A 25,015-nucleotide genomic window follows, 5' to 3' on the forward strand; every position below is an offset into this window, starting at 1 on the left:
ACTGATTTGTTACTAATATAACGATTTTTGTCAATTATTAAATTTAAATCTTCATCTTTTTTTAATGACTATTTTCACTTACTGTAATTTTCCCATTTAATACTGTTTTTAACCTACCATACTCTATAAGATTTGAATGACTATTGATACATCACATTTTTTGTCTTATTTTGTCAAAATTTCAGTTCAATTATTTAGAAACGTTGATGAACGTTGTATACACTGGATATTTTAACGGGACAAAGGTAAACTTACAATTAGATCACCAGTATGAGGAAGAATTGGTTCGCATTTACTGGGGAATCCTTGGAAATCCTTCAAATCTTCCTTGAACTCGTTCACTATTGGCTTCTTAAGTACATCGTTATTAAGGTTTTCGTCGCCCAAAGGATATTTAGCGTTTCCAGGCGGACAATATTCGTTAGCTATTATGAAAAAAAACCGCAAATTTTAAGACTTGGAGAAGTTGCATTTATATTCCATTTACCTTGCGTTAAATAACAGACCAATAAACACACTAAAAATTTTGCGAATGTATGTTTCATTATTAACTGAAAATTTTGAAATACTTCTCGAAACTATGATGTCAGACAATAATTTTTTTTTCTGTTACTATTACTGGGGTAACTTGATTGCATATAATTTTTTGGAGATACCAATAAATTGCTTATATTTAAGACAATAATATACATACATAAATTCACTAAAATCAATACAGATTGTTAAATTACAAAGTAAATAATATAAAGATTTTTTCTTTCTAAATAATACTTAAAGTATATATATAATATCATATAAAAATATTATTTAAAAAAATATAATGTTTTTACATCTTTTGGGAAAAGGCCAATATGACAAGATTCTAACTTTCTCTCTTTCTTCTTTTGTTTGGGATTATTTGTTTCTTTTTTTTTCAATTTAAATATTATACAAAAGACCTAAGTTGCTCCCTTTTAGTTTTTTAAAGGATCCAAGCTTTCCAGTGAGAAATCTTCATTGCCGAAACTGATACCGCGACTGAATCCATTCTGCAAATAAGAAATAAATTGTTTTAAGAAACTGCATATTTTAATTTGAATGTTAGTTTACCGTCATCTCCAGAATCCTTTTATCGATTAAACCGATGGCGTTTTCGATTTCCTGCTGAGATGCGACCGTATTGAAGTCGCCCATCTCGAATGGATCCAGGATTTTGGCACTGGTTGTGCTGTTTGGTGATGGCGTCATCGTGCTGCTGAAGGGTGTTGCTCCAAACAAATCCTGCCCGAAACTCTTCACCGGACTTTCGTTATTGTTGATGTTACGTCTGGCCGCTTTCGGAGGTGGTGCCACTACAAAGTTAATACTTATAAGAATTGTTTTACAGTAAGTATTTTAAAAGACTTACGTAACGGTGGACTTGATGACGTTCCGTTGGTGAAGATTTGAGGAGACGTTGGTGTATGAGTTTCGTAAGATCTTGGATCGAAATCATCGTCCTGCTCCAAATCGTTCAATAAAAGATTCTCCAACTTAGTTCCAACTGCCGGAGCGTTATCAAAGTTCCTAGGAGGCACAGGAGGAGCACTTCCATTCGTGGTTTCGCTAAAGTCCAGCATTTTCGTGATTCCATTGGTTTGCTCTGCAGGTAGCGTTTCGCTATTGGCACCGCTGATTTCCAAGATGTTCTTAATCTCGTGCTTTATCAAGTACTGATCCAAATCTATTTTAATACTGCTGAATTTCGAGAGGTCTAACAAGCGCTGCCTGTAGACGTTGCTCTCATTTTCGAGCCTCTTGATCTTCTGCTGCGTTATCATCGCCCTCCTTTGAGACTCCAAATCTTTACCGGACGTCTCCAAAAACCTCTTGTAGGCCAACTCGAATGCTTGACCAATAGTTAACGTGATTTCTTCTGCTAACTTATCGGATATGAATACGAAGCACTCGTGTCCGTCTTCTTGATCACTTCCATCGTCATTTTTGGCTGAAATAAATCAAAAAATATGTTGAAGTTACTGGTGACGATTATTAACTATTTTACCTTGCGATGGTTGCTTGGCAATGAACGAGAAAAACTTCTTCTCTCCTTTATCGTCGGCACAGTACGAAATGCGGTGCAATGGAAACTGGTGGAGGATCGTGTGCGTTTTTGGTTCTTGTATGGCCACACCATCCGCACTGATGGTTAACTCCACTTTTCTGATCTTAGCACCGGTTTCGCTCTTCTTTATTTGCTGTGAGAACTGCAATCGTCTAATTCCTTTCTTTACGACTTCGATACCTAAAAACAATATAAGATAAAATATTTATATTCCTGAACAAAATCTTACAAAATAATTTAAGAACATTATACTGCATATTAGATAATATAAACATAACATAAAGCTAAGAATTATTTTATTTAAATTAATATCAAAGATATAATTTAAACAGTAAAAATAGTAAGTTTAAATCAGTTAAATATTATGACTTGTAATAATTTGTAAATTTTCTATATCATTGTTATGCGTATATGAATTTTATAAATAGAAACAAATCTATGTTAATTTTGTCTATAAATTTCAACAAAATAATTCAAGTAATGCACATTTTTCTTTCAAGTATGTTTCCTTAAAATATCATTAGAAAATGAGATTATATGTCACAGCAATTAAATAAATATATCACATCATGTAATGTACTAATTAAGGTAGTATTGTAGAAATGATAAACAAAATTTATTTTTAATAAAAAAAATATTATTGATTGATAGCTATTTGTATTTAGTTAGAATAAAGCACAGTTGAAATAAATTATAAATGAAAGTAACTCCGATGGTAACATTCTGGCACATATGAGCGGACGGAAGTCGGAATGAAAACAGAGTCATAGATGCAAATTCGCAAAGGAAAGTCAATCACATACGGAGTGTTTGGTCTATTTAAGGTACATGAAATTGCAAGTAGAAATGTTTAACCTACTACGATATAAATATAGACGCGGCGAAATTAAATTATGCATCGCACGGCGCAACCTACTGGAAGCAAACGATTTATTGTAATGCCTACTGCACACTTGGAGGATTCGATGACTTGAAACTAATTTACTTGAAGTAGGCATACATAAATATTTTAAAAACGAATTTTTCAATTTACTAAGAAATAAACGTAAATTGAGTTAAATAAACAGAAGACAAAATGTAAATCAAGGACGCAATTAAGATTTTCGTCGTCGGAAAGATACTATGCTCGACAGAGCAAGAAAATTACATACCAATTTCCACTCAATTCTCAGCGATTAAATAGAATGTTCTTGCAAATTATTTTAAATTTAAATTCTGTTCAAATAGCATTTCGTATATTTCCTTAGGTTTTAACTAATTACAGTATACGTCTTTTTTTCGAAAAACTTAATTGCAAGTTATTCTTCGCTTTTAACGAAATGCAATTGTTGTGTACGCAGCAATCTAAGGACGTTTGATTTACACGGCTTTTGCATTTACAATAGAAAATGTGTGGATTGCGTGGAGAGCGCAAACTAATTAGAAAGTTCTCGCAAAATACCTTTAGGTTGATCTACGACGGTGTTGCCGAGGAACTTGACGAGATAGGCTATGTGCCCTTTCTGGAGTGCTTCTGGTGGGTGGATCCATTTTCGTTCCCCGTTCGTGGTGCTGCTGCTATTATTCTTGCTGTTGAGTTTACCTTGCGTCGTGTTCTGGGCCCATTTCAGTAAAGTCGACATCCTGCTGCAAAAGCGAGATAAATGCTCTTTTAGAAATCGTTTAAGGCTATCCTTAAGTACATCCATTCACGAGTACACGAGTCTCGAGAGGTTCGTCATGCAGATTCTAAACGATTCATGTGTATGTTGATTACAACGAGCAACAGGATTCGTATATTTTTTATAAATAAAATCTGTTGTTCGTGCTTCTTGCAAACGAAACCGTCGGTTCCGAGGAAACTCATGTTTATTAATTTGTAGTAAATTAACACCAGCCATCGGATTTTTAGTAGTGAAAAAACAAGTAAATAACAGAAACTTGAAGCAATTCGTTTTAAATATTTTAACAATTACATAAATTTAAATACATTATCTTTACAGAATCATGTAAACAGTTCCATGCAAAAGCTGAAAACATTATCATAATATTACATTCAATATTTCAAAAAACATTTGTCATCATTTAAATGAAGAGAAATGCATTTCAATTTTTTTTAAACGATGCAAAAGCTGAATTAAATTATAACGGAATAGAATATATGAATAGCAATAAACGTCTGTTATATATTATACTTCTATTGCTGCAACCACACACGAATGGTTGTTAAATATTAATGAATATCAACTACTCATAATTGTACCATTTTACCAGCTACTAATTCCGTCAAGTGTACCCACTTAATATATTTAGTAACTTTTGTAGGGAATTTATTTCTTGAATTGCTTGGTTATAAAATATTTCCGGTTTTATAACTAAATTACAATTTATTCATAAACATTTTCCAAATTTTGTAAATAGTCAAAATTACAAGATTTCTCTTTTGGATTCAAAATAAATTTCTAATACTCAAAGTTACATTTATCATAAACAAATCACTTTTATAATAATTAGTAATATATATAATTTTTTAAATTACAATTTACAAAATGTACTAATTTCGACAAGTCACAAGCAGAAACCTTGAAAAATATGTTTTTTTTAGATATACAAAATGTTCATATTAATATAATTATGAAAAACATTATTAGATCAAATCATTTATTAAATTACTAATTAAATGATATTGATATACCTATTGCAGTAAAACATTTTGGTTTTAATTTTCTTATTATGTTATTTTGTTGACTATGGTAATTTGTTGCAATAAATGTTATTATATTATTACAAAAAATAAGCTGTGATAACAGCAACACAAAATAATATGTTTAAACGAAGAATTTACAAATAATAAACATTTTATGACACGTGAATAATAATGATAATGAATTTGATCAAAATACACATTACTAACTTGGCTCTATAAAAAATTGTAAATTAATAATATTAAGGTAGAAAGACCTATTGGTGTGTAGCTCTTTGTAACAGTTTATTTTTTGATAATATTTTGTTATAAATACATATTTAGTTTTGTTTATTTTTTTGTGATAATTACAATAAAAAATATTACTGTTATTAACTGTTAATTATTATTTATTTTTCTAAAACAAAACAAAAACATGAAGTGAATGTTATAATTAATAAAAACTTAAGTGAAATTTGTTTTTAACTTACGTAAATAAAATGATAAATAACGTCAGAACTGTCGTATAATAAAATTTATGCAAAGAAATAAAATAGCATTAAAACAGTATTAATATTTTTCTTTCTTTTTGTTTATTAAATCTTGCAGTTTATGTTTAGAGGATTTTGATAATTACACGGTGTTGGAAAGGAAACATCACACGACATTCAAATATAGAATCCCGTTACTCGGATACGCTTGACAGTTACGTTCGTTTTAAAGCCCATTTTATAATGGAAAATGATTAAGACTTTCATATAAATATCATACGTAATATAACACAACAAAAAATATATACACAGACACGGACATCCTGCGTTCATTACAATGTATGATGTTTAAATCTTTGCACCTTACTTCTCTTTCCCATTGTGTAATTCACTAGAAGAACATGCATTTATTTATTCTTCTTCAAATCACCTGCACTTACAAAGTTATTGTATATTTCCGACGGTAGAAGGACTTCTAAACAATAATAAACAATAAGTGTTGCGCAAAACTAAGAGTAATTAATGTATTATTTGTTTGCACGTTTTGTATATTTGTTTATTTTTATTTATGTGTGTTTATATTTGTTACTTTCCGGATAAGTTCGTGCCGATTTTTCACGAAAATTAAAAATCAAAACTATTATATATAGATATATAAATTTGCATTATATTCTTAGCTAATTTATACATTCATTGGATAAAAAAAGTATTTAATAGTTCTGATAAATTCATTTTAAAAAAATACAAACATATAATTTAATAATACATGATGAGGGTTTAATCTTAATTATATGCAAATGTAATAGGTTTCTAAAGTTACTCATTTTATTTTTACTAACAAAACAATCAAGAATGAAAATTGTAATTTACCTTAAAAATAAACTAAATAAATCAATTTAATAGTGTAATAATGTGTTTAATTTAGTATAAATAAATATTGGCTTATTCTTGATTATTTTTATTGATATTTATTGATTCTTAAACTGACATTATTGCGATATCTAAATTATAAATATTTAGTGCATTTCTTAAATATTTTTTTATAAATTACAATTATTTGAAGATATCGATTGCTGAGAGTATAATATAAAAATAATTCATGGTTTTTATATATAGCATCTGTCAAGTAGCCGATAACATTGGCATTTCCATTACGCAACAGCTGCTAAGTGATGGTCTTAAGATCCTGGTCCTGGTATGCGTTTTGTCCTACAGTTGTGTAGGAAAATGCGAAAGCTTACGATTCAATTGGAATCGGTTAATCCTTGGGCCGTGGCGCAGTTATCACCATAGTTCGTCTTTCCGCCATTCCTCTTCAGTCATCGCAGCGTTTTCTTTGACGCACACAATAATAAATTCATGAAATATGCATCATGTAGGTCGTACGTTATATAAATTTATATATCGTACGTGAGTCAATATCGAACAATGCACCGCATTGTTTCGTAGCTGTTATTATGGGATGTGGCGAAACGAGAAGGCTAAAATTTTACAATCGTATTTATACACACACTCACATTCACGCACAGAGTTTCTTCTGCAAAGGCACTACACAGATAGATGGATGGATAGATCCGTGGAAAAAATAAAGAAGTTCAGATTGTTCCCAGGTTACTGAACCTTTTTCTTTCCACTTGCTGCTCGAAATTCTTTCGCTATCTACCTGATTCGAATAGCAGAACCTCATCGCCGATTTCAACGAAACTTTATCAGTTTAATTGATTCTTTCTTGTCTTACATTTAACTGAATTGCTTACATCAAATCAATGTTCTGTTGCATCATCAATTTAACAATTCAAAATTTAATGATTTGTTATCTAAAGTAATACAGGAATTAAGTTCCATATTGAAATCAAAATGTGTTAAAATTAACCGACTTTAATTATATTAATCATCAATTTATTAGTGAAGCCCTAATTCCATTCAGAACTACCAAATAATTTTAATAAAAGTTAACGTGAATGTCAAGGGTAGAACATATTCTTAATAAGAAAATCAAGAGTTTCATGATAACACTGATTTGATTAATCAAATTATTTAAGTAATTATATTTTTCTCGATACTTAAATATACTTTTGCTCATTATGATATGATCCAATACAATCATCTAAGACGTGCCACTATAACAAATAATAATTACTCATTTGATCATTTTTTAGAAAAAAATTACTGCTAAACAATTGCTATTTTTTAACTATTTTGATTATAATTTATTAATTAATCAAAACCTTTTCCCTAATTATTATTTCGTTTCCTCAATATTTGAATTTGCCGCCATTTATGCATTATGATTCAATAAAAAAATCACAATCTGAAGACTAAAAACTGTGTTTTCTATTTAATTCAAATCTTGCGTTCATTTTGGGACACCCTTCATTAATTAAGTAATTTATAAAAATATCAACTATTTATATTTTAGTAATCATCACATAAAATTTTACTAAATTAAATAGATAGCACGTTTAAAAAGTAATAAAATTTGATATTGACTTGTCACATAGAAATCTGTACTAAAGTAGGTTGAATTCAATCATGAAACGGTACACGCTCAATTTACAGACGGACCTATTTCTAACACGAACACTCTGACCTCAATGTATCACGTTCAAATTAGTTCATATTTGTTACATACTTTTTTTTTTGCAAGTGCGCAAAAGTTTTGAAAATGTATCGAGCGTTAATTAAGCCGCAAATATTTCACAATCAATGGATACGGCATATAACTGAGGAATTTTATGCATCAGAGAATTTGAGCAAACAAAATAATAGTAAAAGAAAAAAAAATATAAGAACGCAGGAAGTTGGAATAGGAAAAGCATTATGTAATTTATGCATCGAGTGAAAATTTCAACGTTGTGTCTCATTATGTTGTTTTGATGCCCCAAACCTAAAGTGTTTTCGATTATCTATTTCTGATTGTTATTATTTATTTTCTTTATCATAAAAAGTTATCTGACAGTTATTTGACATTTGAAGATGACAGTTAAAGAATAAAAGGTTTCACCATTTTTGCTCGTTACAAGTGACAATTGTCATAACAAACTGTCAAAAAGTTAATCATATTTTCACATTTGAAGATGACAGTTAAACAAGTTTAAAATAATATTAAACTAAAATAATACACATTTTAATAATACACTTTTTATCTCTACAATAATAAATATTTATTTAATTTTAAGTAAAACTTATGTCTTTAACAAAAAATACTTATTCTTACGAAATTATTCATTATGAACCGTAAATTTTCGACAATTGATTAATTATTTATATCGTCAATTCGTATATACATATTCGGTTGAAGTGCAAGGACAACTGGTTTTGTGCTTCAAGAATAATTTGCTCAATTTCCTAGAACAAAATCAAAATAGAATATGCTTGTTTTTACCTTGATTAAAATATGAATGGAAAGAGGAAATTCCAAGTGATTTCTGATTGATTACATAACTTAAAGTTAATCTAACATAATTAATAGCTATTGCATATAGAATATGTAAAATATAAATTTATAAAATATAAGTTACTTCAAATCAATTAATACAACTCTATATTACCTATACTTAATTTATTTTTAGCTTTTATAGAATATCATTTTTAGATTCATGTATTAATTGGTTTTATTTTAATACACATTTAATTTACTACTAAAATGTTTGCATAACGCTTAATTTCACAAACTTCAAGGTTATTAAACAACTAAATATTACTTAAAAAATGTTGGTAATTCCAAATATTTAACGTGTTTCATTTAATTTGTATTTTTCTTTATTGGTTTTTATATAATAAAGTGCAGACTTTTAAATCGTGCAGCGAGACAGAGGCGTTGAAAATTCAAAACCGTTTATATTTTTATATTATCATTTTGAATTCAGTCGTGATCAAGTTACATAATCCATTGAAAATGGTCTCGATGGAGCAATGAAATTTATCGGTTCGCAAGGCGAAACGTGTTCGTTGTTTATTTATATTCGTTTTTTTTTAGTGTGGGAAAAAAATGTATAGGCGGTAAATGCAATGCTGTAAATTATCGAATTGCATTTCCCTATTATGAGTTTCCAAGGCCGAAAACAATCTATTTTTTAAAATATCACATACACACATAAAAAAAATAATCAGGACTCTGTGCAGATTAGTTTTTGTTGTTGTTGTTTGATGTTTGTTTTATTTCTGTAAAACTTTTAGTGTCTAGACAAATAACGGAAAACAGGTAAAATGCATGTAAAAAGAAAGTACAAAGAAACTGCTAAAAATCATTTATATTGAAATTCTATTTTTTATTCATTTTAAGTTCCTGTTTCATGAATTGTTAAGTTTAGAAACATTTTAAGATGATATTAAATAGTAAAATAATAAATAGTATTTCTGCATTTATAAAGCATCTTAACACATCGCAGAAGTTATTCTAGTATTGAAGTTATAGGATCGTAAATTTTGAGAAAATTGTTTCAAATTGCTAAAGATCTATACATTTTGGTGATATATTTGAAATCAGATGCTTGAGGAGCAAATGCGGTAACTGAATTCATATAAACATATTTTCAAAAATTGAAGTTATAAGATTTTAATTTTGAGGGATTTTTTTTTAGTCTCTGAAGATTGACAAAAAGCACCTTGCATAATGAGCAACTCGCATAATGAGTATTTCGCAAAACAAATTGTAATAAAAATAACTCCATTAAAGAGAAAACAAAATATCAAAAATGACTCGCATAACGAACGACGTTTCGCATATCGAGGAACGAAGCAAAGAGGAGTCCCGAATCTTTCGCCTGCTATATTTTCCAAATATGTGTTCAGATATATTACAGGTGTTTTATCTTTATAATTGGAATATGTTAACCATCTTTGATTTTTTAGTCATCTTTGAAAATTGGAAAAATTGTTTCACTTTACGAGTAAGGAATTCTGGAACGAATTATACTCGTTAAGCGAGGTTCTAGTGCATTTCTTTTTGGAGAAATGACGTCTAGTTACGTTTACAATTAAACAAGTTTCAACCATTAAAATAAGTATTATATTTCCTAGTATGTTTTTCATTTTCTTTTTATAAAAATAAATAATAATTTAAATATGTATTAAATTTCCTCGTATCTCTTTCGATTGTTTTCATTTTCCTTTATAATAACAACCATACAAATATGTATTAAATTTCCTCATATTTATTTGTATCGTATTATTATACTTATATAATACTTAATTTCCTGTTAATTCAGTGTTTTAAGAGAAAACACGAACAGTATATATGAATAAGTTTTTGTTTTAACTAAGAATTTAAGAAATTCCTAAATAATGTTTATGTGATTTCTGCTCACCCTTAATATTTGAAAAATTAATCTTCATGTTTTAAGCATTATTGTTCTCACTTTATCTAAGAATTCAAGAATGTTATGAAGAATATTTAGTTTTATGTTATTAGAAAATTAATCTAACGATGATAAACAAAAAATATTAAATTTAATATCTTGAAATTATCAAAAAAAATGCATTTTCGATACCTTTCGAAAGTGTAATGAATCTGAAGTCTGAATTATATTATCCAATTGGAGACTTCCTCTCCCTCTACAAAAACGACATTTCGGTGTCGTTGAACTATTGCTATTCTTTATTGTATTCGAAAAGGTTTCACCCTTTTTGCTCTTTTTAAGTGAAGCGGAAACGTGTGTTATATCCAGATCAAGAGAAAGAAAAGAAGACAAGAAGAAAAAAACTTGCGAGAAATAGAAATTAAATTGTTGACACTTTCCATTCTTCCGAGACTCGGAACAATATGTGAGAGAATACTGGATTTATATACATCGGAGGAGAGAAAAGTTGAGAAAGCACTTCTGTTTTTCCTTCCAGTTCCTTCACTTATACTGATTACATTGTTTAAGTATACACACGTTACGTGATCTTTATGAGAAATTAGTTCATGGACCTGAGATGATAATTGCATTACAAAATTTTTAATCTGGAAATGTTATATTGCCTAAAACTAATATTGCAAGGAATTAAATAAAGGACGTTAAGTTTACCTTGATCATTATTTTTATGTAATTGATAGCAAATTGAAATCAAGACTGATCACATCATACCTTTCCATAGTTTTTTTTTATTTGTTGAATGTGAAGATACAGCTCCTTGCAGAAGTCTAATTTTAGTTTTCATATTGTATTAGGATTTTTATTTTTGTAATTTATTGTAGCAATAAATATTATTATTTAATGTGTAAAACGAAGAGATTAAATGAAGCAAAGATAAACCATTTCCAACGGAAACATGAAAATAAATAAAGTATATTAAAATAAAGTTTATCATGTGCAAAACGCGTATACACTGAAGCAATGTGAAACTTATGTTGTTAAGTCTTGTATTACAACTTGTCAAGTAACAAGTCACTATGTGTGTTCAAATTTATAACTTGTTAAGACTAGTACCACTCACGATCTGCTGAGTTACAAGTTAAGTCATATATGCCAGTGCATCTCAATCTTTTACAACCTCATGAATAAACAATTTTAAGGCACTCTTCATAAGTATAAATAATACCTCCGGTATAGCTGAATTCCGAACTTTTTATACTTATTTTTCGGTTGGGAAGCATTGATATCTGCTACTTCCATATGCTTCACAAATATATATATTTAATGTTATAATTACTTCCTTTGAAAAAAAAAAAACTATGTTTACTCATACATTGAAATGAACTAATTAATATATATCTAATTAATTTAAATTAATCATAAGCTGTAATTATTGTTATAATTACAATATTTTTTTATATTACATAAATCTTACGAGATTTGCACAGTTTTATGGAAAATATATGCACTGTATAATGGAAATATACTAATAGAGTCGACAGGACTGTTGACTTATTGAATTTTAATCGACATGCTCCAGTTTCTGCTCAATTACATTCAGCAAAAGTTCTTCACCCTCGTAAAACGATATCAATTTTTCTATCGATATCTACAAGTAAACATCGTCGATGATTACAAAATTAGGTGAAAAAAATATCTAAATTAACATACATTTGATTAGATATCTCTAGCATTTCCGTTAATTAAATTTAATGCTCTTTAAACTTCTGTAGAACATTATGATTATTTCATTATATTATCGGCGATGCTTACTGTATTATTACAAATCAATAAATATTAATTTAAACAGTTATTAACAGAAAGTAATTATGTGTAAACCGATATACATGTATGTGTTGGCGAGTATTAATTATGTGCAATTTATGTAATATAGGATAATTGCTACATTTCGGTTGACAGGATAATGTAATTGGTGCTACTTTTATCTTTCTCTCTTTGTTTAATCTATTAAAAAACGGTTTGAAAAAAATATGGTTTCTATTTTCAATTGCATTTATTTTAATCAATATGATCAACATTATGAAGTAAAACATTCATGTATTTATTTATATACAAATTATTAACATGAAAGATAACTACAAAAATGAAATAAAATTTAAAAAAGCTGGCAAATAATGCCAACATAATAACAATGTTAATTCAAATGTGCATTGGATCTGAAAAGATACATTTTATAAATACATATAATTTTAAAATAATAATTTAGCAATTTCTTAATATTATTTATAGTGCAAAAATATATAAGTTTTACTTCTAAATTCAAATTAACTAAATTTTAATCCATTCAAAACTCTAGTTTTTTTTTACTTGATAATAACTGTAATGCACATAATTAAATATCATTTGTATTAAAAAGTGATTAAGTAACTTGCAAAACAATAGTTTTTGTTCAAAGAAAATATTATAAAATCATCGGAGAAAATATTTTTGTTTACATAAATACATAGGATTTTCATTACTTTTACAAATGTCAAAATGGACATGTTGTCAACTTTCCTATTTTAGACTGAACAAGCTTGCTTACTGGTTATATTCATCTATTGATACATTAATAATTTATTAAATATAACTGCATTGATATAATTAAAACCCGATTACTTTTCAATACATGCACATAAGTAAATCTTCCTGGAAAACAAGTTTTGATAGATTTACTGCAGACAGCTCCATCATCTCAAATTTAGTTGCCTAAGAAATGTCTTTAATTTTTGTTGTTGGAAACTTCTCTATTTCATAATACTTCTGTGAATATTTTTAAAAATATGTCAGTGTAAATAAAGTAATTTTTAAATCATAGCAAATATTCAAGTGAATTCAATACACATTGTATAATATTCAAGTTAATTCAATATAAATATAAAACATTTGGTATATTAGGGCTTTGCATAGTACGGTTTAAAACTGTAAAAGCAAAAAAAAAATAAATTGACTAAATCAAAATAAATTTCAATAAATTAGTACAGATTTTTTTTATATAAATGATTGTTTTTGTTTATAAAAACTCAAGTATCTTTTTGTGCAGTTTATTTGTATGCTGTTTAGTAAGGTTTCAAACGCGGATTTGCAATTGTTCCCATTATTTTTTTTTATTATGTATGTTTTTTTTCCTATATTATTATTGCATTACATGTTGTTAAATTTTATTTACCGTATTTACCGTAATGAATAATATTATTATTAGCAATAAATCGCAAGGAAAAACCAATAAGATTATGTGCAAAATAACATTGCTGTATTATTAAAAACCAAGTTGAACATCATAAGTTTTCCTTTCTACGTGTTTATATATCAGAGATGAGTCCGAAGCGATGCGATGTCCTAATAAACTTAAAGACCAATAAAAGCATCATCGCCTTCTTGCAACAGGTTGGCATTGAAGCGAGCTGCGAGTATTGTTGAAGGCAATTACGGTGAGTTTTAATTGCGCGGACGAGACAATACTGCAGTCTCGTCGAAGGCCTCCGCTTTTCACCTACTTATCCATATATAAATAATAAAAAAATACATATAGTGTAAACTGTGATCACGTTCCACTGTGGTTGCCCAATCCATTCGAAACTAACGAACAGTTTTCTCGCGATGAAAGTGTTTTCTTTCTGCCGCGAATCTGGGTCATCTTTCATCTTCTAGGCTCCTAATTTCTGTAGAAAAAAATGGCCGAATCGAGATATCCTTGTTTGTCAAATGTAAGACACGAACAGATGAAAAGGAGGCAACGATTAGAAAGAAGGCAACGACAACTATCATTTCGTACACCTTCGCAAAGTAAAAAAAGTGCAAAAAGTTACCTTAAAAATATACAAACTAGTTTCTCTTTATTTGAAAGATTTAAAAATAAACTTGTTTGTTAACCCTTAGTTTTTGGTCGATTGATCAGTTATAATTAGTATAAATATATTTTTATAGTTATTATATATCTAAAAAGTATGATATTACATGATTTGGCTCTCAACAGCCAAAATATTATGAAATTTAATTACATATACAAAGTGGATATCCCTGACAACTGAAATTAAATTTAGGTACATGAAGAAAAAACGTAATAGAAAAAAGATGTATTGTATAAAAACTGTGTTATAAAAACGCTATCAAAATATATGGTAATTGAACATATTTAGGATTGTTAAATGTACACACTGACAGTAATATTTACATAAGTTGGCAACAATGTTTCCTATTGCAATTAATGTAAAAATAAAAGAGTACTCAATAAACTCATTTCGTGGTAAAATGTTGGAAATGTAATTGATTTCTTAATAAAAGTTTAAATCACACAACTTTATTTTACAAGTATGGGAAATTGAAAGATATTTCATCAAAACATATAAAATTTTCTAACATTTGGTAAGTTTGGTTAGCATTGACATAAAATCTTTAATTTAGTTACAGTTAAATAATCCAATTAAACCAATATTTAAACTATTAGTTATACTATAAATTAAATAAGATGACCGAATAGGTGACATCAACTTCGGATAATGTCAAAACAAAATATAAAGTTTAAATTATGATCAAAATATTCAAAATATGATTTGTCTAAAAACAAAAACCAGTTTGTTTCTAATTTGTCATAGCTAATTTGGAAAGCAGTCTTGAATGAATTTTTAAATTTTTAAGTAAATAATTTAATGCAATAAATTATTAACTTTTTATGAAAATAATGTTTTTTAAATATATATCATTGTATATAAATAGGTTGAACAAAATAAATAAATGTATACAATTAATATTAATTAATTTAATAATAACGTTTATTGGCAAGAAAAAATATCCGAATATAAGAGAATTATTTGTGAAAATAAATTAAAATTAATTGTTAAGATCAAAAACTTAGTAATTGTTAAAGACATTGTATCAACTAAACTCTATAAGTAGATAAGTTGAGGCTATAGCAGTAATTATAAAATCTAAAATGGACTGAAAGACTTCAGTCATTTGTTTATATTTGATTAGTTTCACGTCGATTATATTAATATTATAAAAAAAAAGAAGAAACTCAGCTTTGTACGAGTCTTCAATTGTCTCAAAATAAATATTAATATTACAAACAAGTATGTTTAAAAAATGAATAGTAAGAATTAAAGTTCGAATTGAAAAATATTCGAACAGATGGTTCGTACGTGTATGGAGACAATTGAAAGCACAAAACGTACGGCTCTAAACAATAATTTGTTTAAAGCACGAACACAAATAATGGGCATCGTCGAGATGGAATCCGCCATTTCATAACTGAATAAAACCATTAATAGAAAACAGTAATGGAGATGCGAAAACAATTTCGCATTAAACTCATGTACAAATATTTGTTCTAAAAGCTATGGAAATAATGCATTATGTTAGATTGTGTGCAGAATGATGATAATAAACTAGTATCTCAGTGATACATGACTAAAAAAAAAGAGTGTAGAAGTACAACAAACATCGAGCACTCCCACACACCATGCCAAGCGTTTCGCAACAGAGTGGGCTTGGTTTTAAAGTCCAGCAAATGCAATGACGAATGGTAAAAGTAAGCAGTTCAGTATCGATTAGTAATTTGAAATTATTGCCATGGCAATGAACTCTGTGTAAAGAGCGCGTTTAATGATCTGCATTTCCTTGTTTTGCGGAATAACATTTAGATTATTTTTGTTATTCATTCTATGCAATGTGGAATCTCTAACTCTCTGTTATGGAAGCAGCAAACAAGTGCGAATATCTGTGTGCATGTATGTCTGCATTGATGTTGTTGTATAACTCTGGTCGAGGAGAGATGGTACCCACGGTTCGCGGTACCATTCAGTGTCTGGTACTGATTGGTACCACGTGTAACCCGGAATTTAACAGCTCTGTGGTGGGCAAGTCTCGCGGTTCTCAGTAACAGGAGATATTATACAGATGGGAGGTTGGATTGTTGTATGTTGTGTGTATGATTTCAGCCTTGAATGCATGTTGAAAAGAGCGCAAGTCGAGTGGAACTGGACTCGGTGGGTTTGAGAGAGAAAGATATAGCACGGAGCTCGGTAACCGATTGTCTCATTTGATAATAATTAACAAAGAACGAAACTTAAATAAATTAAGAGGAGAAAATTACGAAACAGAAGTGTGAAAGAAACGGACAAAGATAAAGCGAGTAGGGAGGAGGTAACGAACGTGGGAGTCGAAGAACTCTTGATTGGTCTCATTTCAAATTGCAGGAAGTCACCGCTATTAAAATCGAATTCATAATTCTCCAATTATTTTGATTATATAATACAAATATTGGTATAGTTATGTTTAGAAAATCGTTAATGAATATTTTAAATAATATTATTTTTATGGGTTTAATAGCAGTCAACAATTTACTTTAACAACCCCTTCATAAGATGCATTGGTCACATCTAATTATAAAATGTTATTCTTTTAGTTACTAAATAGCTACCAAATTATAAGTGATATGAGACATAAATGTTTGTTAGACGTATGAACTATTATTGGTTGAATTTGAACCAACAACTGCAATAGCACATTAAAGTTGACAGATATTTGAAATATCTGTCAGATATTTCTCAATTGTCACAAATACTAAAAATGTGATATAACATACTTTTTAAGTATATTATTAAATTTAATTATTATATAGTTAATTTATGAATAAATCCAGCAATCCCTATTAAATATGTAACATAAACTAGTACATAACTGAAATATAGTAATGTTAATTATATGTTAATAATGTGTTTATATTTTAATAAATAATAGATTTAGACAATATTAAGACATATTGTTGCATTAATTATTAATAAATGGTTAATGTATAATCCATATTGTGTAATATTACAATATTTTACATTTAATCATTGCTAAAAAGCAGGAAGTAATTTTAGAATGAAGCCGTTCATGACTATCTCATATCTGATTGTAATTGTAGGATTTCACCGCAAGATTTCATTATATATTCATTCCATTTCTGGACAAAATTTAATCTCAATTTGCTGTACATAATAATATCAAATAACTCATATCATATAACAGAAATTACATTACAATTGTTATAATATGAATCAATTTTAATTAAAGATAAATTTTGTATTTATTTAATATTTATTAGAACTATTATTTGCTTTATTGATAATAATAAATGTAATGATTTTTTTCTTGTTTTATTTTTTATTTGTTTATAGTGTAATTGTGAAAACAAATATTCTCATAGATAAATATATTGGAAAACGTCATAGATATTTTCTTTATTTGTCAGTTATATAAGTGGAAAACACTAATAGCCATCCAAACAAGTACTTTCTCCGAGTGTAACTGTATTTTAGCATAAAGTGTATTATAACATATTTATTTATAAAATATGTTTAAAAATTGAAATGATTCTTATCATAATTTATTGCATATATGTTCCTACATACATACAAAAGGCTATTGAAAGTTGAAACTGTATTTTTTTTCCATGTATTGGGTTGTGTAATAAGTTCCCGCGTTTTTTTTATTTTTTTTTTTCTGAAAATTTGTCTTTTGTTAGGTAAAGTATATGCATTCGCAAGTATTTTTCTTACTCTACAAACCTATCTGCTTCAATTTTTCGAATTAATTAATTTTAATCAATTTTCAGACATTTTAATCATTTTTCAGTCTTCATTGTTGGCGAAAGTAACGCCCTTCGTTTGATTCAACATAGAACAGAAAAGGTGATAATTTGTTGGCGTAAGGTCCGGAGAGTATGGAGGATGCTGGAGAACACCCATTCGAGAATATTCAGAGCCTTCTTGTCGATGTTTGTGATTTTTGAGCGCGCATTTTTGTGAAGAAAGATATGACCACGTCGATCGGTCCTTTTCTGCAGAATTGCTTCGTATACGCGATGAAGTTGGGTGAGATAGTCCTGTTCTTCTCCAGTATTTATAAGAAGATTACATCTTTACAGTGTTACCAGTCGTAAATAATTATCTTCCTGGGATGAAGATCTTGATTGCCATTTTTGAACTTGGAAACACAATTTTCAGGAATTTAATTTAATAAAAAAAAAATGCGGGAACTGAATAATGAAAATTAATAATTTATTGGTTTTGTATTTATTTGATATTTCATCTCGTTATTTCGAGATCCGTGATCGTGATTAAGGTCAACATTGTATGAGTTAAAAATAATAATGCAATTGAACTGAAACCAAACATGCATGTAGAGAAAACGCGTATTTTTTTGTATGAAAAAAAAAAGAAACAAACTTGAGCGATACTTATTATAGGCTTGACACACATGTATAGAATTATTCTATAAATACGAAAAAATAACTACTTAATTGTTGCATTTTTCATACGTAATTACCGCTTTTAAATAAAATAATTATTAATTCACAATATTAATAATGATGATCAAGAAATTCATATATAAACATGAACATATTTCAAAGAAACGGTTGTAGTAAAAACAATATATTAGTAGATACATCGAAAGATCAATAGTCCTTTTTTTGAAATTATATATATTTATTTTGTATTACTGTATGTTTTTTTAACGACTGATGCAATAAACATTATTATTATTAGCAGATAGATAAATTTATTAATATATTAATATATGTGATATAAACAATAAAGAAAATTAATAGAAACTTAGAATTTTAAAACGTTGGATGCTTGACAAGACATGTTTAATATAACATAAAGAGAGAAACAAATTGGTAATGTTTCCACTGGTTACGACTGAGTAAAATCTGCCTTTTCCAGTGACTAATAACAAATATTAATATTTTGTATCATGTTATTTGCTCATTTTTCAAAAGTTAAGAAAATAATTTTATTAGATGGAAAAACTAATAATATTCTTATATGGCGGAAATACATAGGTCGATAGCCGTTTGGTTTCATTGCAACTAATAAATATTATTATTCTTTTTTTTTTCTATTCTTATAATATATAATGTATTTTTTCAAATTTCATATAAATTAGTAAAAAATATAAAATCAATTTTACAAATTAGTTATAGTATTAATTAGTATTAATTAAAACTGAAAATTAAACTTCTTCAAGTAATATAATTTGAAAAAAAATATTTGCCTCAGAGCAAAAAAAAAAAAATGAGATACCAAATTTGTAAAACAAACATTTATTAATAAAAATTCACGGTCTTGGCCCGCGCTTCTCATTAAGAAATATTTTTTTTTTGCATTCTTTCAAACACAAAATCTGCTCCGTATTAAATGCCGAAGGCGATGAAAGCAGTATGAATTATGTATTTTTCAATTTGCATTATTGTGATTGTCGTGTAGTGTGGGTAAACAAATGAGTAATTAGCATTGTTCTATACGTGACACCTTTACTGTTTTATAACAAAACATTCCTGGCAAAGCAAAATGCGATCATTTGGCGTCATGTTTATTATTGGAAATTGTTAAATCAATTATCGAACGTAAGATAAAAGTTCTTAAAAAAAACATATGCATTATCGTTAAATCACTTAACATTATCATCCTTAATAAAATACTAATTATTATGTATTATGCATGCAAATGAGCATTACCTTATTAAAGGAGGGTTAGTTCACATAGGAAACCGCATCTGATTTAATTAACTTAAAGATAATTGCTAATTGATAAAAATCATATGTAACGAAGAAACAGATCGAGAGAGAGAGAGAAAAGACAAATATGTCGGTATTTGAGGCTAGTGAGTCTGAACTTGACATAAGCATTCAGTGAGGCAATAAATAGAGTTCAGTGTGCATTGTGATATGATGATGTGATGATCACGTTGATGCTGTGATCTACAAATTGCTCCCAATTACAATCCGGTGCGTTCAGTGTTGCATTAATGGGGCAATTTCGTCTCCATCCATGTGAATGGTGGTATTTCGATTTTTTCACGTTACACAACATATTTCAATCGAAGATAATTTATACTGAGCGTGCATTGAAAATCGTTGTTACAAGAAAGGCTTAAATTTGACGCTTTCTAAATTTCGATTCGCAGCGTCTAGGCGCAAACAAAGACATTTGTGCACGATTGGAAAGATCATTGATTTCGTACACATCAGAAACAAAAACTGTTGTTCTATTACGTTAGTAAAAGGATTTAAATATAGAAACAATGTTTCATTCAATACTAGGAAATTGAATATTACTATATTTTTGTCAATACTTTTTAATCTTGGCATCAATATATATATATAATTCGGTATACTATAAATCAGGGGTTATTATATCAGAATTTTCGCTTTTCGGTGCAGGTATAGTGTGAAAGCCATAATTTTATGCATATATCTAATCTAATTAGAATGAGTGATTAATGAAAACATATCTTGGTTATGAATTAACATTACGTAACGTTAATTCGTTATTCCATATAAAGGTAATATAAAGTAAGATCTCATTTAGCGGTCTTGATTGACGCTGATTTGCTATAAAAATTCAAAATTTACGCGTATTCAAATTATCGCAGCATTTCATTGATTCGTATATAATACGATTATTCCCGAACATGTAGCTATACTCGTTTGAGATGAAGATGAGCAGGATATGTTAATGAGTTACTGCAGGTTTCTGGTAAGGACCTTACCAACGACGACCTTCAAGAACTGGCAGAACAAGGAATTGAAGAACGCAAATATCTGATTCTGAAGACGATGAACCAAAAGAACTTGCAACAGATTTTCTTAGAAAAAGTTTAGAAACGATAACCGAAATCGTTGATCAAATTGTAGTTTGTAGTTGCCAAAAAGGAGTTTTGGGTGCGATCGCCTGTTACCAACATTTACTTAATGAAAGAAAAATAAAGCGACACATGACTCTAGACGATTTCATCGCCAAAAAATATCAGGACCTTCATCACAAAAATAAATGTCATATTTCTATGTAAAAATTACTATAAATACAACTTAAAATTTAAGTAAAATTTGTAATATTTTTTTCAACAACAAACAGTTGCATCAAATTTTCAAAAACTCAATAATCATTTCAATTGAAAACAGATTTAAACAAATCAATTTTAGAGCAAAATAGAAAATATTGTTTTTTTTCCATACAATTAATTTTGTTGCCATAGGTTTATCAATTTTCAAAAGGAAGTCTTTTAAAGACTTAAAGATATCAAAGAAATACTGCAAACAATTGCATTTCGATAACAAACGAACTTCCGTATGTAAATTATAATAAATTTCCTCATTATTTTCACATAATTGCTCAAAAAAATCATATCAATATGATATTTATACGTATTCAAACTATCGAAATAATTATATTTAAAAACGTATTTGTTTTCACCAACTCCAGAATACTATAATTTCAAAATAAAATTCTTTAATTTTCTATGTATTTATTTAATAATGAAAAGTAAATAAAGCTTTGCAATTACTACAAAATGTTTCGATTCACTAGAAATGTTTTTTTTTTCACATTAATTACTTAAGTAAATTCGATGTCGACGTCTGTCGTAGCATGAACCTGACGGAAGTTCACTTTAGGAAGGATGCACTTGGACCGGATGCAATGTACAATTTCCGTTTTCCGCAACGCGGTCAAGTGTTATGCAACGAGCGCACAATTACCACTAATCGAAAGCAAAAATATCAAAACGCATAGAAAGAAAACGTGTGCACTTGAACAAATCGAAAGTGTGTTAAAAGTGACGTTGTGCAAATAGAAAAACAATATTATTTAAAATTTAAATGTACTAACTAATATGTAATTATTGTAAGCTCATTTCTGTTAAGTAACAAAGTTATTTTCAACTAAATTTATTATACAAAATTAGTAAAAATTAAACATTAGTATTCTTAGTTGAGTCGTTTGCCATACAAATTCATCAATCATCAATAAAAATACGTTCATTTCATTTAAGGAAAACAATATCTCGCATAGTGCGGTTCCAATATAGTACGGTTTAATCATTTCAAAACAAACTAAATTTTTACTAAATTCTAAAAATTTCACAGTTTTAAAATACTCGATTAGTCCAGTTTCAAACAGACTATGATTTTGGTGAAACCGATTACGCGCACTATTGAATTAAACTATAAAAATATAAATTTTGAAAGGTACATTTTATACTAAGCACATAAAGTTATGTTAAGATCAAGATTAAAAAAATGGTTACAACAATCTTGTACTAAATATATGGTCGGTTGTTGGATTGCAATGAATTGACTGAAATTGTGTGTCTTATTATTATTATCGCTGTCGTTTTGTAACGCTAGAACTGGAGCACTCTTGCCATTAGCGTCGAGCAAATTTCGTAAGAACAATCCATCAAAATGCCATGACATACGCCGGTCGGAAATTATTGTTTAAGTGATCGCACATCTCGCAAAGAATGAATAAAAAATTACGAGAGATGAAACAAAATAACAATGGGTAAATTACGTCTGTGTGCTTTTTTTTTTATATATATATACAGTTGCATTCTCTTGAAGAAGTGAAAAATCCCAGCATCAATTATTGCGCTTATTAAAATAGTATGTTATTAAGAATTGTGTTGTTTTTAATTGTTGATTTTCAATCAACGCATGTGAAGGAATTTTCTTAGAAATAATATACAAAATATTTCGAAAATTTTATAATGTTATTGTAATAAATGAACAGATAATAACAATATTTATATAAATTTTAAAACCTAAATTACTATTACTATTGTAATAAAATAACTTGTTAATAATAAATCATAGAGTAAATCTCGAGTAAATAACGAGTTCTTTGATAATGTTTCTTCAATTCATTAAGTCATATGTCCTTTTTTTGCAAATCAAACTTAAACTAAAACATAAAAATAGCATATTTTACATGTTTCAATGACATTATAACATATATAAATTTATAAAAAGCAATAAATGTAGATGAAAGACAATATCCCTGCCAAAAAGACCCTTGTATCAGTTGACTTTTTTGAAATTATATATATTTATTTTGTTATTTTTATTTCTGTATATGTTTTTTTTGTACAACTGATAAACATTATTATTATTTAGACAATATCTTATAATATTTTTAATTTCCCAATGTTTTCTTTTAGTAAGTTCTAATAATATATAAATCGTGTGCATCAATCAATCAGTCCATTTAAATACATTGCTTAAAATAATATCGTATTTTGCTCTATGCATAATAATATCAACACCAGAATTTGAAAACTTGAGTATATCTTAATTTATGTTTAGTGAATGTAGTGTTGTAATCAATTAATTATCTTTCTCGATTAAATGTTTCAGTCTCTGAATAGTTTAGTACTAAGCAGAGACTGATATTATCTTTTATGTTAACCCACATGTCCTCATTCTAAAATATTCAAATATTAAAAGTATTGTTTTGGTAATATATTTCTAAGTTACTACTCAAAACAAAAATATTTGTTATAAATGACACTAATTGTGTTAATGCATATGTAACTATTCAGCAATTAGGATAAACAATCAATAAGTGCCTACATCGTTAAAATAATAAATGTGGGTTTGATTAACATGAAACAACCACATATAACGAGAATAATTGGACATACATTTTACAGAATACTTGTATTAACAACAGAAACAAGTTATATTTAAATTTAATACAGATAAAACATTTAATAATTACAGGCTAAATGCGTGATTTAGTTAATAAATTTATATTAATCTTATAGTTTTATGGTTAATCTATTAGATAAGAAAGTAATAGTTAATCCGAAGATTTAACATTTTACTAAGCTCCTAAGATATTGGTATTTCGCAATTTACATTCATTCCTTGTTTAGAACGTGCATGTTAATTTTCTTTAACTTAAAAATTAAAAAATATTAAGTTGTCATTGACATTTTGAAATACTGACAGACTATATTGTACCAACATTTAGAAGAATGTTAGGTGTAATGAACCGTTTTCGTGTATTGCACATTATTGATTTAATTGGCGAACGAATGTATAAAAAAATATACGAACAGCGTAGAACCAGAACAAGTTTTGTTCGAATAAATTAACTGTAAAATTTGTTTGATTTTAGAAGTACCGTGTAGAAAAATAAATAATAAATGAATCGGCAGACGAGAGACGGCACTAAAAACACGTCAATTTTCGCATGCACGGCACGCTTATCACCAGCTTAGAAGGTAGGTCAAATACGGAACTCGCAGACACAGAAGAAGTTCAAAAAGACGAGAAGAAGGTATAACAAAAAGAAGCAATAGCACTGTTCTAATAGTGTTTCTACAATTATATGGTGTCACGAAAATCAACCCCTTGAGGTGAAGATGTTCAAAAAAAATTACACTATTTTCTACAAACATCAATTGTACTTACTTAAGTCGTTTAGATTGGAGCTGATTGCTGTAGGTTACAACACTTATTGAAGAAGCAAGTAAAGTTCCCTTGTATTCTTCGGCGATGTTTAAGTGGTCCAAATGGTAATATGCGGTTGTATCGCAGCGTGGAAAAGAGCAGCAAACTCGCTTCGAGCACGACACGATCGCAACTAAAAAACACCTACTTTGA

General features: G+C 28.2%; 1 protein-coding gene across 2 annotated transcripts; it reads right to left on the minus strand.

Annotated features, from left to right (window-relative positions):
- Positions 1-810: 810 nt before the first annotated feature.
- LOC108567633 (PTB domain-containing adapter protein ced-6) lies at positions 811-25,015 on the minus strand. 2 transcript variants are annotated; one of them, XM_017928224.1, is made up of 6 exons: positions 24,824-25,015; positions 3,525-3,706; positions 2,024-2,263; positions 1,388-1,966; positions 1,090-1,331; positions 811-1,028 (listed from the first exon to the last, which is right to left on the minus strand). In XM_017928224.1, the coding sequence occupies exons 2-6, from the start codon at positions 3,703-3,705 to the stop codon at positions 954-956; spliced, it is 1,317 nt and encodes a 438-aa protein (XP_017783713.1). In that variant the 5' UTR covers position 3,706; positions 24,824-25,015; the 3' UTR covers positions 811-953. The 2 variants fall into 2 exon arrangements, with proteins under 2 accessions (XP_017783713.1, XP_017783712.1); XM_017928223.1 differs by having other exon boundaries at positions 812-1,028; positions 3,525-3,709.

This window comes from Nicrophorus vespilloides, unplaced genomic scaffold (genome assembly GCF_001412225.1).
Source record: "Nicrophorus vespilloides isolate i.1.1-1 unplaced genomic scaffold, Nicve_v1.0, whole genome shotgun sequence".
Lineage (NCBI taxonomy): Eukaryota > Metazoa > Arthropoda > Insecta > Coleoptera > Silphidae > Nicrophorus > Nicrophorus vespilloides.

Bases quoted from the DNA above. Each gene is read 5' to 3' on its own strand.
- LOC108567633 (XM_017928224.1), bottom strand. From the start codon at position 3,705: ATGTCGACTTTACTGAAATGGGCCCAGAACACGACGCAAGGTAAACTC. The intron at 2,264-3,524 runs GTATTTTGCGAG...TATTGTTTTTAG, and splicing joins CGTCGTAGATCAACCTAAAG to GTATCGAAGTCGTAAAGAAA. The intron at 1,029-1,089 runs GTAAACTAACAT...TCTTATTTGCAG, and splicing joins AAAGGATTCTGGAGATGACG to AATGGATTCAGTCGCGGTAT.